We start from the raw sequence: 14,216 nt of genomic DNA on the forward strand, positions 1-14,216 counted from the left end.
ACTCAGTGAGTTGAACAAAATTAGGACTCGGAAGCTGAAGAACTCGACGAGTCCAAGGAGGGACTCGACGAGTTAAAGTCGATATGTCCCGATGTTATGACAGGAAGAACTCGACGAGTCTGGGAAGGGACTCGACGAGTTGACTTCGTTGACCACGGGTCTAAGTAGTACATGAACTCGCCAAGATGGGAGATGACTCGACGAGTTGGGGTTGACTGGGAGTTGACCTTGACTTTGACTTTGACCAGGATGTTGACTTTGACCAGGGGTAAAACGGTCATTTTACCCTGAGAAGGATTATCAGATTTTGACTAAGTATTATTGTGATATTGATAGTTGGGGAGTCGTTGGAGCGGCTATCAGATATTCCTCACCGCTGGTTTTTGCAGACAGCTTTGCGAGGTGACTTTTCTCTAGTAGGAACGGGTCTAAGGCCACAATGCCGGCCCGTTTTGATGTTAGTAGTTCCGGATCCGGGCATGGCCCGATGTAGGTTGTATGCTTTCCGGATTACGATCCGATGCCAGGGTGGTCCCGATGAATTTTTATGTATGCTTGATGTCTTTGTGATTCTTGCATGTTATGTGTTATATGTTTCGGGCTTCGGTCCGATGGCGGGGGAAGCCCGATGTATGTTAGTCTATATGTTATGTGTTAGTTGTTCCGGACTTCGGTCCGATGTCGGGGCAAGCCCGATGAATGTTTATATGATCATGTTATATGCTTATGTTAGTTTTTATGCTATGTTGTATGTATGCAAACCCGATGTCGGACGGGGTCCGATACTCGATGCGGTCGGATGCAGGGTTCGTCCCGATGTAGTTGGGCGGTGTCCCAAGGTTATGTTATATGTTATGTGTATGGTATGTGGTAGTTTGGGGAGACTCACTAAGCTTCGTGCTTACAGTTTTCAGTTTTGGTTTCAGGTATTTCCACTAGAAAGGGGAAGGGCTCGGGATGATCGCATGGCACACACCACAGCTTTAGCCTGGGAGTGTTTAGACTCTAATATTTTCTCATATGATTTGACAAAGTATTTGACATGATGTTTTGAGACACATGATTTATGATTTTCCTTATGATGATGGATGACTTATGGTTTTATTATAAATGATTTTAAAAGAAATTTTTGGTATGTATTTTTGGTATGTATTTTTAGGATGTTACAAAAAGGCAAGTGGAGTTCTGGATCAATCTGATCCCTGGTACGACGTCGATTACCAAGGCATCGTATCGTCTTGCACCTACTGAGATGTAGCAGTTATCCTCTCAGTGTAACGACGTAAATTTTTCAAAACACAAATTTCATTTCAAACATAAAAATCACATGTCATATTTCCCAAAGATCTCAAGTATCAACATTAATACAATTTATTTATCAAAAGTTGTTTATCACATAAACCAGGATCCTCCAAAATATATCTCCAAAGCGAGTGTGTGTACAATCAAGCAGGGGCCTTCCCGCGATCATCTGAAGTACCTGAAACACATAACACATAACACGGTAAGCATGAAGCTTAGTGAGTCCCCCAAAATACCGTGCACAAATAATTAGCCACTCGAGGCTATAGTTCTGTAAGACCCTCCGATCAATGTGTCTCAGTGGGACCCTCCAGTCCCATAGCTCGTTGGACCTTCTAGTCCGGTCTAAGTGAGGACCCTCCGGTCTCACAGCTCGTTGGACCCTCCTGTCCGGTCTCAGTAACACATAATATAGCATAAATATCACACAGACAAATGCATAACTCAAGTAAGCACATACGACCCTCTGGTCACGCATAAATACCACTCTATGTAATGTATAGTGAGAAGACTCACCTCGTAAGCTAGAAAGTAAAAGTCTCGTGCTCGGAATCCTCGATCTAGCCTCTGCCTATCATAAGGATAATATCTCTAATTAATACTCTCCTCACACTCAAATGTACCAAATGTTGATCTCTCTTACGCTTAGAAATGGGTAAAAGACCATTTTACCCCTTTCTGACCTCCATCACTCAATTGACCAACCCTAAAGTCAACAGAAGTCAATTCCAGTCAACAGCCCAAATTGACCAGACTCGCCGAGTGCACTCGTGCGACTCGTCGAGTCCCATCGTTTCTCAGTAATCTCATGAAGGTCCAGCTCGTCGAGTTAACCCCTAACTCGCCGAGCCATCGCATGATAAGCTCATTGGGACAAATCCTAATCGACTCGTCGAGTCGGCTCATCAATTTGGCGAGTCCATTCAGACTCAATTGTATTCAGACGATTTCCAAGGCAGAAAACTCTCTCACACTCTAGATCTAAGCTCTCTAGGCTCGAATATCACGTAAATCCTTGAGCTTTACGTTCATGCATGGCACAAAAGGGCTAGAAGTGCCAAGAACAAGCTTGAGAAGAAGTTTCTCATTCAAAGGGCTAACAAGACTGAATAAAGCAGGGGACTTTCGACTCTAGGGACCTCACAAGGTCCAGATCTGATGTCCAACTCAAAGAAAGTGCTCAAAACCTTCAAGGTCCCCATAAGAAGATGGAAATGAAACCCTAATTCTAAGACCATGAGATCTATCCATACAAAAGAGAAAGGTCCAAACTTTATACCTCAAACAAAAGCTGCTTGACGTATAAGCATCAGATCTAACAGCCTCTTCACAATCCTTGCTTGGAATCCTCCTTTCCTCTACCAAAATGCACCCAAAAATCTTAAGTAAGGCTCAAAACTCTCTCTAAAGCTCAAGGTGGCGATTAGGGTTCTTCTCAGTGAGGTGTGGCCGCAAACGAGGCTATAAGTGCCTTTAAATAGGCCCCAACCCCGGGGATCTAGGGTTTCCACTCACAGCGCCTACTCGGCGAGTCTACTCTCGGACTCGTCGAGTAGATCATTAAACTCACGTGGCAACACCCGCTTCTACTCGGCGAGTTATTGCACCAACTTGTCGAGTAGATCAATGAATTACAATTCTCCCCCACTAGAATCAGACTTCGCCCTCGAAGTCATGCTCCGCAAATAACTCTGGATGCTGCTCCCGCATCTCTGACTTCGGCTCCCAAGTCAAATCGGACCCTCTTCGATGCTGCCACTAGACCTGAACCAAGGGCACTTCCTTGTTCCTCAGAACCTTCACCTTTCGCTCCAAGATCGTGATCAGCCTCTCAATATAATTCAGGCTCGCATCTACCTGAATGGCCTCCAGTGGTACTACTGTTGTCTCATCGGCTACACACTTCCTCAACTGGGACACGTGGAAGGTGTTATGGATCTGACTCAACTCCGTAGGTAGCTCCAACTGGTATGCTACCCTACCCACTCTGGCTGTCACTCTGAAAGGACCGATGTATCGGGGTCCCAGCTTACCCCATTTCCGGAATCGGATCACCCCCTTCCATGGGGATACCTTTAGGAGCACAAAATCTCCGACCTGAAATTCTGGCTCGGACCGTCGCCTATCCGCTGTGCCGTCAGTAACCTCTGTCTGACCTGTTGAATCTGCTCGGTCATTTTCAGCACTATCTTCGTACTACCCATCACTCTCTGTCCCACTTCTCCCCAGCAAATGGGAGTCCGACACCTTCTCCCATACAGAAGCATAAAGGGAGGCATACCAATACTCGAATGATAGTTGTTGTTGTAGGAAAACTCAGCCAGTGGTATGTAGGTGTCCCAACCTCCTCCAAAGTCTATGAAACATGGGCACAACATGTCCTCAAGCGTCTGAATCGTCCGCTCGCTCTGCCCGTCTGTTTGTGGGTGATATGCAGTACTGAAATGCAAGCGCATGCCCAACTCCTCATGAAACCTCTTCCAAAACCTGGAAGTAAAACGCACGTCTCGATCCGACACTATCGAGACCAGCACACCATGACGCGCTACCACTTCTCTCACATAGATCTCAGCCAATCTCTCCGTAGAAGAGCTCTCACTAATAGCAATGAAGTGAGCACTCGTCATCAATCGGTCCACGATCACCCAAATCGCGTCAACTCCTCGCACAATCCTCGGCAACTTGGTGATAAAGTCCATCAAGATCTGTTCCCACTTCCACTGAGGAATCTCAAGAGGCTGCAATGGACCATGTGGACGCTGGTGCTCTGCCTTGACCCGACAGCACGTCAAGCACCTCTCAACTACCCAAGCAACATCCCTCTTCATACAGGGCCACCAATAGTCTCTCCTCAGGTCTAAATACATCTTAGTGGACCCGGGATGGATCGAGAACCTCGATCTATGCGCCTCCTCCATCAGTATACGCCGAGCTCCGCCCATATAGGGCACCCAAATCCGCCCTCGGAAAGTCATAAGTCCTCGGCTATCCGTCACAAACTTGGACACCTGCCCAATCACCCGCTCCCTCTTGCGGTTCTCCGGTCTCACGGACTCCGCTTGGGCCTCTCGAATGGTATCTAAGACTGGAGTCATCACCGTCATCCTCATACATACATCTCGGATCAGAGCACTCTCTGGTTTGCGGCTTAGGGCGTCGGCTACCACATTAGCCTTGCCCGGATGATACAGGATCTCGCAGTCATAGTCTTTCACCACATCCAACCATCTCCTCTGTCTCATATTTAGGTTGGGCTAATCCATGAGATATTTCAGGCTCTTGTGGTTCGTGTATATGATACACCAAACCTCATACAAATAGTGGCGCCAGATCTTGAGGGTGAAGACCACCGCCCCCAGCTCTAGATCGTGGGTGGGATATCTCGTCTCATGAGGCTTCAACTGCATCAAAGCGTATGCTATCACGTGTGCTCTCTGCATTAGCACCGCACCCATCCCGGATTGTTTGGTTGTCAAACCAACAAATAATGAGATAAAATAATAACAATAAAATTCAAGTCACTGTTACTTCATACACTATAGATAGTATAGAGTAAGCAGGGTCGGTCCACAGGAATACGAGACTTCTTATTTAGCCATATTCTCATACATCATACAAACAAAAATTTAAATGGGGGATTGTGTTTGAACTCGAATTAAACTTCATAAATAAACAAGATTGATAACAAAACGCAGTAAAAGAAGTACATTTCCGATTCTGATTCCTATACATGTATTATGTTGAAAGATGTAATATGATTATAACTCATGTTCAATCTAGGTTGGTAATTTAGATATTAATAAAATCTAATATCCAAGTTAACAAAAGTATTTTATTCAAACAAGTTCTTCAAATAAAACTTCATTTAATTGATTCAATTCAAATAAGTTCTTGCATCAAATCATTAAATGACATTAAGTTCTTGCACTAATTACCAACATTGTTTAACATTCCACTTAAGCTTGGGAATATAAACATTTAATCTTTGATTACACTAATTTTGATCTAATTACAACAAAATAAGTGTGTGTTACTAGCATCAAATCATAAAACATATACGAATTTCACAATTTGATTAATTAGATTGATAAGAACCCTAATTCATTGATCAAGTGAAAAAGAGAACCAATCAAACACATTATTAAGATCAAATCAAAGATTACTAGATATTAAACATAAGTCAAATGCAAATTACAACCTAACAACAAATACTTAGGAATCCGGAATCAGAAATGATAAAGAAATCAGCCACACATGTTTAAGTTAAACTACAAATTCAACAAGTTTAATCTTCAAATTGACTTACGAAATGCAAATTAAAGTGTTTCCAAATGTTAATCCACTTCCAAAATCTCCCAAAATCGCTTTCTCCTCTCCTAAAATACGACTTAACTTCTTCTCCAACTGGTTGTCCTTCTTTTACAAAGGATGAAACTGTTTTAAAACTGATAACACGTTTATACGGCCCGTGTAAAATAACACTGTCCATTTACATGGCCGTGTAAGCTCTAAAAGTAAAATGCTCAAATCTGCCAAGCCTTCGAAGTACATTGTTGTTGAGTATGCGTTTACACGGCCCGTGTAAACTCAAGGCTTTTATTTACACGGCCGTGTAAATGTCTAAAAAGCTAAAATCTTCATTTTCCTCTTATCTCTCTCCTTAATGATCCGCAAGTCCCAAAATTTTTGCCCTCAACTCTTTTTAACCTCCTAAAGCAAGATCCAACCCCTAAAAGTCCCTGAAATATTACAAAAGTGTGTGAATGGAATTGCATCATGAAAAATCCCGAAAAATATGCAAAATGCATGAGTTTAAACCTAAATGCAATGTACTTTTATGGATTAAAACTACAAAATGAATGCATGAAATGCATTTAACAAATCTCCCTAAGCTTGAACCTTTCTTGTCCTCAAGAAACAACAAGAAAAATTTAAACTAGAGAAAATAAAATAAAGGAGAGAAAAAGAAAATCAAAGTCAAAACTTTTTGAAACTTAATGCAAGAAATCAAATAAACATGAAAAAGAATCCAACCCAATTAACCCTGTGTTTGTACCATAGTTGAGAATGTACCTGTCGTGCCTTGAGTCAACTTGGCTTTAGTCTCAATTTATATATCAATATAAATAAGACTTTGGCCACTCCCTAATGCAACTTAACAAAATCAAAGATCACAACATTTGTTCCCACTCAATATCATCAAGCCAATTCATGGAACAAACTATGGTCTTACTCTCGTGAAATTGTATGTGACAAAACATGCTCAATCGTATTTGTTTCACAAATTATAACAATGACCGACTCCAACTATTTGTTGATCAACAACAATCTTTTTCTGAAAAAAAATCTTTTCTAAAAATTCCCTAATATTTACCCAAATTGGTTACAAGTTTCAAACCACTTACCCCAGTCAAAGTAATTAACATTCAATCCCAAGGTCATAAGTTCAAATCCAAGTCCAAGGGAATCTTTTGGCAGCCAAATATTTTTCCTAAACATATTATTCAATAAAGATATAAACACAAATATACACAAACTTCCTAAATACAATTGCCTACAAATAAAGCTCATGGCTTTCTTTGAAATCCGTGTAACGGGCTTCCAACCAACACATCCAGATCAAATGACCTTAGTGTGCTAGATTTAAAAGGATCCCTCGGGTTTACTTGCCCGAACCTCAAAGGCCACAGATTAGCTTTATTTGGTTATTAAGTTCATGACTTTCTATGAAACCCGTATAGGGAACTTTCAACCCAAACAGTCCCAAACAATTTTGCTTTAGGCGATTAGGTGTAGAACACCCCTCGGAGTTTACTTATTCGAGTTCCAAAGGTCACAGATTAACTTAATAACAACATTTTTATTTTATTATTATTTTTATTTTTTTTTATTTTTTTTTATTTTTATTTTTTTTTATTTTTTTTAGACTTCACTAACTAAGATAACATAAAACATTCTAGTTAATTTATTTATTTGGCCTATTTCTTTATATTTACATCCTTGACTTTTTCTATGGTGGGACATCTCACGGTCTATTACCGTGAGGGGATTCTAGACATTTTTCGGGGGACTAAAATTAACATGCAAAGACCCGTAAGTATAATCGGAAACTGTGTCCCCAAGCAAGGTATATAAAAGGGAATGAGTAGAAATGACTTTTTAGAGTGCTGGAAGGCTCGGGACATTGAAATTTTGTATTCTTTTTATGAATTTTTGAATTTGGCATTTTAAGTTCAATTGAACATTTACTACTCATAAGACCAATCATATGTCCCAAAGAAGTGACTCATACCTGCTGTTATGCTTCAATGTTGACAATCTTTTCACTTTCTGTTTTGCACAAGTAGCTTCGGGAGGTGTGTTCGTGTGCGATTAACTTGCTTTAAGATTTTTCAATAAAAAGAGCAAGCTAATCTCAAGGCACATGACTCACTTACCAGCTCAACTGTTTTGAAGAGATTCGGTTGCTTGGGATTGGATCAAATTTTTTTTTTTTTTGGTGTAAAATGAATGCAATGCAAAAATTTAGATGCAAACAAAATGCAAAGAAAATAATAAAAATTAGAATAGAAAGAAAATCTTTTTGGCTTTTGAAAAAATTTTCCATGCAGAAAAATGAAAAAGAAAATGGAAATTAATGCAATATGTACAAAATTACATGCAACCTACATGCAACGGGATTTATGCATGGATGGATGCCCTTCCCCAAGCTTAAAATAAGCATCGTCTTCGATGCTTGGAGAGAGGCATAGTCGGCCTATTGAGGACCGGGCAGTGGAGGATATGGTGGGAACTGTGAAAGATAATCAGAAGGATAAAATGGAGGCCACTGGGGTTGGGATAATGATGGAGGTTGCGGCTGCTGGGTGGGAAGCACAAGTACTCGGTGGATATCGCTCAGCAAATGATGAACATTGTGGTTATGCTGCTCTTGAGCCACCCATCGCTGATCCTGCTCGGCCCATCACAGCTCTTGCTGGGCCCAACGCTGTTCTTGAAGGTTTCGGTAGTCATGAAATTCAGAAGTGATTTCAGCAACTCCCGTATAAATCTCTCCTACTTCCTGCTGAAGGCTCGTGTAATGATGATCTAAGCGTGCAAACTCGCCCATGTAAAGGTTGTGTTCGGGAAAAGGAATGGGGCGAGACGAGCTGGAAGCACCTGCAGTTGCAGTTTGAACAGGAGGAGTAGAAGTGGTGGTTGAAGGTCTACGGGCAGCAGTAACACCCAAGTTGGATTGGAGGTGCCAATTAGTAGAAGGGATATCATTGGCCAAGGCTAATATCTTCTTATTTCGGCTATCGATGCGTAAATATTCTTTACCATCGACGGTCCAATGAACATCCCCATTGGGATGGCGGTGAAAGAGATGCATGATTTCCAAAACCTCAAGTGATAAACGAGTACGGCCCGGAATTATATTGGTTGGATTGTTGGGTAGATGGAGGCCAAGATGCTCAGCTATAATAGATACCATGCCTCCACAATGTAGCTGGCCACCATTGCTCATGACATTTCTGAGCATTTTCTGAACTACCCAACACCCAAAATGAGGGACTTCCTCGGGCTTGTTAATCATGCACCACAAAACTTCTAATTCTTTTTTGTTCGCTTTGCTAATATCTTCTTGAGGAAATAAGAGAGAAGCAATAATCCGGTGGGTGACCTTCAGAACCGGATGAATAATGCTAGAAGCTTTTGCTGTGCCTGACTGAAACTCATCTTCACAAGAGATAGTTCTCCAAAACCTTCCACAGTCTCGCTCAAATACAGCATTTCTTCTTCCCTTTGTTGTATATACATTTCTTTTCGCTTTTGGGGCACCAATAATATCACAGAGAGTATCAGCATGAATTCTATGGGATTGATTGAGCAAACGGAAGGTGAGGATGTGTGTTTGGTAATCGAAAGTGATGGATGACAAGAATTCCAACATAGGGGTTTGATAGCTTACAGCATGGAGATTCAATAACCCTTCCCAACCAATGTTCTTAAAGAGCTTGTGGACACCTTTATAGATATGTAGGTCCTTGAGGGCTTAGATGTCCACAAATTTTTGTGCCCCTTTTACCCTTTGAATAAGGGTTGCATACAACATCTCTTGTTGATTGGACTCAAAAATAAGACCAAATTCATAGGGGTTTTCCATGAATTGTTGGTCTTGTTCATCATTGGACTCTTGACCACCCATATGTGAGGTCCCAATTCTAGCCCTTTTTCCACGGGATGCCATTGTCAAATTGGATTCCACAAAGTTTTGCACACAATGTAGGGCAATTTAAACTCAAGAGTATGCACAAAAACCAGCAATATCACCAAAATCACCCCAAAATCTAAGTATATGCACAAGTAAAGAGTTGGAACAATTATACCAATTTGTGCTTGAAAATGGTGGTAGGGTGATGTCAAATGCTTCCCCAAGCTTTCCCCAAGCTTATCCTACAAAAAATTTCAAGCATTAGGTTGAGATTTGAATACCCAAAAATTCTAGGGTTTGCTCAAAAACCCCAGAATCGGCCATGAGAGGGTGAAATTGAGATGCAAGACAAAGAAGATGAAGAAAAGAGAAGAATTCCATACCTTGGAGCTTGATTTTTGGAGCAAAATTGAGGAAGATGGAGTGTTTTTAAGGGTTTTTTCGAAGAGGGCAGAAGGGAGAATAGAAGTCGCAGGTCTTGTGAAGAGAATGAACAAAAAAAATCGATTCTAGCCTTTAAAATCGTCCAGCTCTGATTTTACGTTTACACGGCCGTGTAAATGCTGAATTTTAACTACGGTGGCTGGTCGTTTACACGGCCCGTGTAAACCATAAGCATAAGTTTACACGGCCGTGTAAATGTCTGTAAAGGCCAAAAATTTTGATTTTTTCACTTTTTGAAATTGCAACCCACTACTCCACTATTTCCCGGAAAATGATTTTTTACCCTCTTTAAGCATGAAAAACAATTTAGAAACTTGAAAACGAAGAAAATAAGATGAAAAATTAAGAAATGACAAAAATACCCCCGGGTTGCCTCCCGGTTAGCCGCCCTTTTTAATGTCGTTGGCTCGACTTGGACCCCATCTATTTGTCAATCTTGGTACTTTGGGTCCACTACTTCCTCCACTTCTTCATTTTTGACTTGAAATCCTTCATAATAAGGCTTCAAACGATGACCATTTACCTTAAAGATCTTCCCGGTTTTTTCACTTGTGATTTCTATTGCACCATGCTCAAAAACATTAGTTACAACAAATGGTCCCACCCAACGGGACCTTAATTTACCAGGAATCAATTTAAAACGAGAATGGTAAAGTAGTACCTTTTGACCTTTTTGAAATAACTTGCGTGTAATCATCTTGTCATGGTATGCTGTGGTCCTTTCTTTGTAAAGAACCTCATTCTCATAGGCTTCATTACGGATCTCCTCAAGTTCTTGTATGTCCAGCTTCCTCATCTTTCCCGATTCACTTAGATCCATGTTGAACTGCTTGATCTCCCAATAGGCTCTATGCTCCAACTCAATGGGTAATCTACATGGCTTTCCAAAAACAATGCGGTCTGGAGACATTCCAATTGGAGTTTTGTATGCAGTGCAGTACGCCCACAAAGCATCATCAAGGCGTGTACTCCAATCTTTCCTTGTTGTATTCACGGTTTTCTCCAAAATACCCTTGATTTGTCAATTGATCACTTCGACTTGTCCATTTGTTTGTGGGTGGTATGTTGTGGAAACTTTATGAGTAACACCATATTTCTTCAAAACACTCCCGAGCATACGATTGCAAAAATGTGTACCACGATCACTGATCAAGGCCTTTGGAACACCAAATCTGGAAAAGATGTTAGCCTTCAAGAAATCTATCACAACTTTTGAATCGTTAGTATGGGTAGCCTTTGCTTCCACCCACTTGGAAACATAATCTACAGCCAAAAGAATATAAATAAAACCCGAAGATGATGGAAAAGGTCCCATGAAATCAATGCCCCAAACATCGAAAATTTCACAAACTAAAATGGGATTTAGGGGCATTTGATTCTTTGAGCTTAAAGAGCCCATCCGTTGACATTTATCACAGCTTGAACAAAAGACATAAGAGTCATGGAAAATACTTGGCCAGTAAAATCCACTCTCTAATACTTTTCTTGCAGTTCTTTGAGGACCAAAATGCCCTCCACAAGCATAAGAGTGACAGAATGCTAAGATAGAAGGTACCTCATGTTGATCAACACATCGTCTAATCATTTGATCAGCACAGTATTTCCACAAATATGGCTCATCCCAACCATACCTCTTGGCTTCTTTCTTGATCTTGTCTTTTTTCCATCGAGTCAAATCTGGTGGAAATTGATTTGTGACGATGTAGTTCACAATATCAGCATACCATGGGGCAACTTTTGCTGAAAATAGGTTCTCATCGGGAAATGCATCATGAATGGGAGCCGAGTCATCGGGAGAAACAATCATGCTAAGATGATCAGCTACAAGGTTTGACTTTCCGCTCTTGTCCTTGATTTCAGTATCAAACTCTTGTAAGAGTAATACCCATCGAATGAGTCTAGGCTTCGAATCCTTCTTTGCAAGTAGATATCTAATTGATGCATGATCAGAATAAACAATGACTTTAGAACCTAGCAGATATTGAAGAAATTTATCTAAAGCAAAGATAATAGAAAGCAATTCTTTTTTCAGTTGTTGAGTAATTGGCTTGTGCATTATCAAGTGTTTTTGAGGCATAGTAAATGACATTAGGAACTCGGTCTTTTCTTTGCCCCAACACTGCACCAACTGCATGATTACTGGCATCACACATGATTTCAAAGGGCAAACTCCTATCCGGTGATTGAAGTATTGGTGTTGAGATTAACAACTCCTTCAACTGATCAAAAACTTGCTTGCACTCTTTGGAAAAATTTGAACTTTGCATCCTTTTGTAGAAGCTCACACATGGGACGGGATATCATGGAAAAGTCTTTGATAAACCTTCTATAAAAACCTACATGACCAAGAAACGAGTGTACCTCACGAACACAAGTAGGATAAGGTAAAGACTTAATGACATCAATTTTTGCTTTGTCTACCTGTAACCCCTTAGAAGACACAACATGACCAAGTATGAGACCCTTATCAACCATAAAATGACACTTTTCAAAATTCAAAACAAGGTTGGTCTCAATACATCTTTGTAAAATCTTTTTCAAATTGCCCAAACACTCATGAAAAGAATTACCATAAAATGTGAAATCGTCCATAAAAACTTCAATGATCTCCTCAACATACTCTGAAAAAATACTTACCATGCACCTTTGAAAAGTGGCGGGAGCATTGCAAAGTCCAAAAGGCATCCGCCTATATGCAAATGTTCCGAATGGACATGCGAAAGTGGTTTTTTCTTAATCCTCGGGTGCAACAGGTATTTGATGAAAACCGGAATACCCATCCAAGCAACAATAGTGTGTTTTTCCCGCTAATCTTTCCAACATTTGATCAATGAAGGGAAGTGGGAAATGGTTTTTCCGAGTTGAGGAATTGAGTCTTCTATAATCTATGCAAACTCTCCACCCGTTTTGCACACGGGTGGGGACTAATTCACCTTGGTCATTCTTTGTAACAGTATTACATGTCTTCTTGGGTACAACTTGGACTGGACTTACCCACTTGCTATCCGATATAGGATAGATCATCCCCGCATTCAACAACTTTAAAATCTCCTTTTTCACAACCTCCATCATTGGAGGATTTAAACGCCTTTGAGCTTCTCGGGAAGGCTTGTAATCTTCTTCCATAAGGATCTTGTGCATGCAAACCGAAGGACTTAGCCCTTTGATGTCGGCTATAGTCCACCCAATAGCTTCCTTATACTCCTTCAAGGTGGTGACAAGCTCTTCTTCTTCTTTTGTTGACAACTTTGTGGAGATGATCACTGGTAAAGTCTCTTTCTCTCCAAGATACGCGTACTTGAGATGCTCGGGTAAAGTTTTGAGTTCCAATTCCGGTGCCTGCACAATAGAAGGAACAAGTTTTTCATTAGACATCGGTAATTTCAGCTTTGGAACATCAAACCTCATTTTCTTCTTTTCATCCATGCAAGATACAACTTCCAAAATCTCTTCATCAATTTTAAATTGCTTGGCAAGTTTTTCCACCCTTTCCTTTTGAAGATTCCTGTCTAAAATGAGAGCTAACACATCAAGATTAGACAAATCAAAACACTCTTCTGTTAATGGTTCAATAACATCCACAAAATTCAAAGATGAAATATCACTTGGATATCTCATAGCATCATAGATGTTGAAATTTATCACCTCTCCATCAAATTCCATGGATAATGTACCATCATAAACATTAATTTGTGTCCTAGCTGTTTTCAAAAAGGGTCTTCCTAGAAGAATTGAACTCAAATTTGGTGAGTCATCATCATCCATGTCAAGGACATAAAAATCTGCTGGAAATACTAACTCATTCACTTGGACCAACACATCTTCTAGCACACCTTTTGGATGTACCAAAGATCTATCAGCCAATTGAATGATTACCCCGGTCTTCTTCAATGTGCCAATATTTAAGGTTTTGAAAATAGAATATGGCAAAACATTGATAGAAGCTCCAAGGTCTAGCATAGCTCGTGGAACATGAAGATTACCTAATTTGCAGGGAACCGTGAAAACACCCGGATCCTTACATTTTTTAGGTAATCTTTTCTGTAATACTGCAGATACATTTTCACCCACTTTGACAGTTTCATTCCCTTTCAATCTTTTCTTAGAAGTGCATAATTCCTTAAGGAATTTAGCATAACTAGGGACTTGTTTTATGGCATCAATAAGAGGAATATTTACCTCAACTTTTCTGAACATCTCCATGATTTCATTGTCTTCCCTTTCACGCTTTGACTTGCTTAATCTTGAGGGAAATGGAGGAGTGACTTTTGCT

At 40.4% G+C, this 14,216-nt stretch overlaps 1 protein-coding gene across 1 annotated transcript; it reads right to left on the bottom strand.

Moving 5' to 3' along the window:
• Positions 1–10,373: 10,373 nt before the first annotated feature.
• LOC145163863 (uncharacterized) lies at positions 10,374–10,853 on the bottom strand. The gene has a single exon (XM_079082613.1). It carries the CDS (start codon positions 10,851–10,853, stop codon positions 10,374–10,376), a length of 480 nt encoding a protein of 159 aa, XP_078938739.1.
• Positions 10,854–14,216: the final 3,363 nt, after the last annotated feature.

This window comes from Lactuca virosa, chromosome 3, assembly GCF_052849685.1.
Source record: "Lactuca virosa cultivar CGN04683 chromosome 3, Lactuca_virosa_CGN04683_v6, whole genome shotgun sequence".
In the NCBI taxonomy this organism is placed as follows: domain Eukaryota; kingdom Viridiplantae; phylum Streptophyta; class Magnoliopsida; order Asterales; family Asteraceae; genus Lactuca; species Lactuca virosa.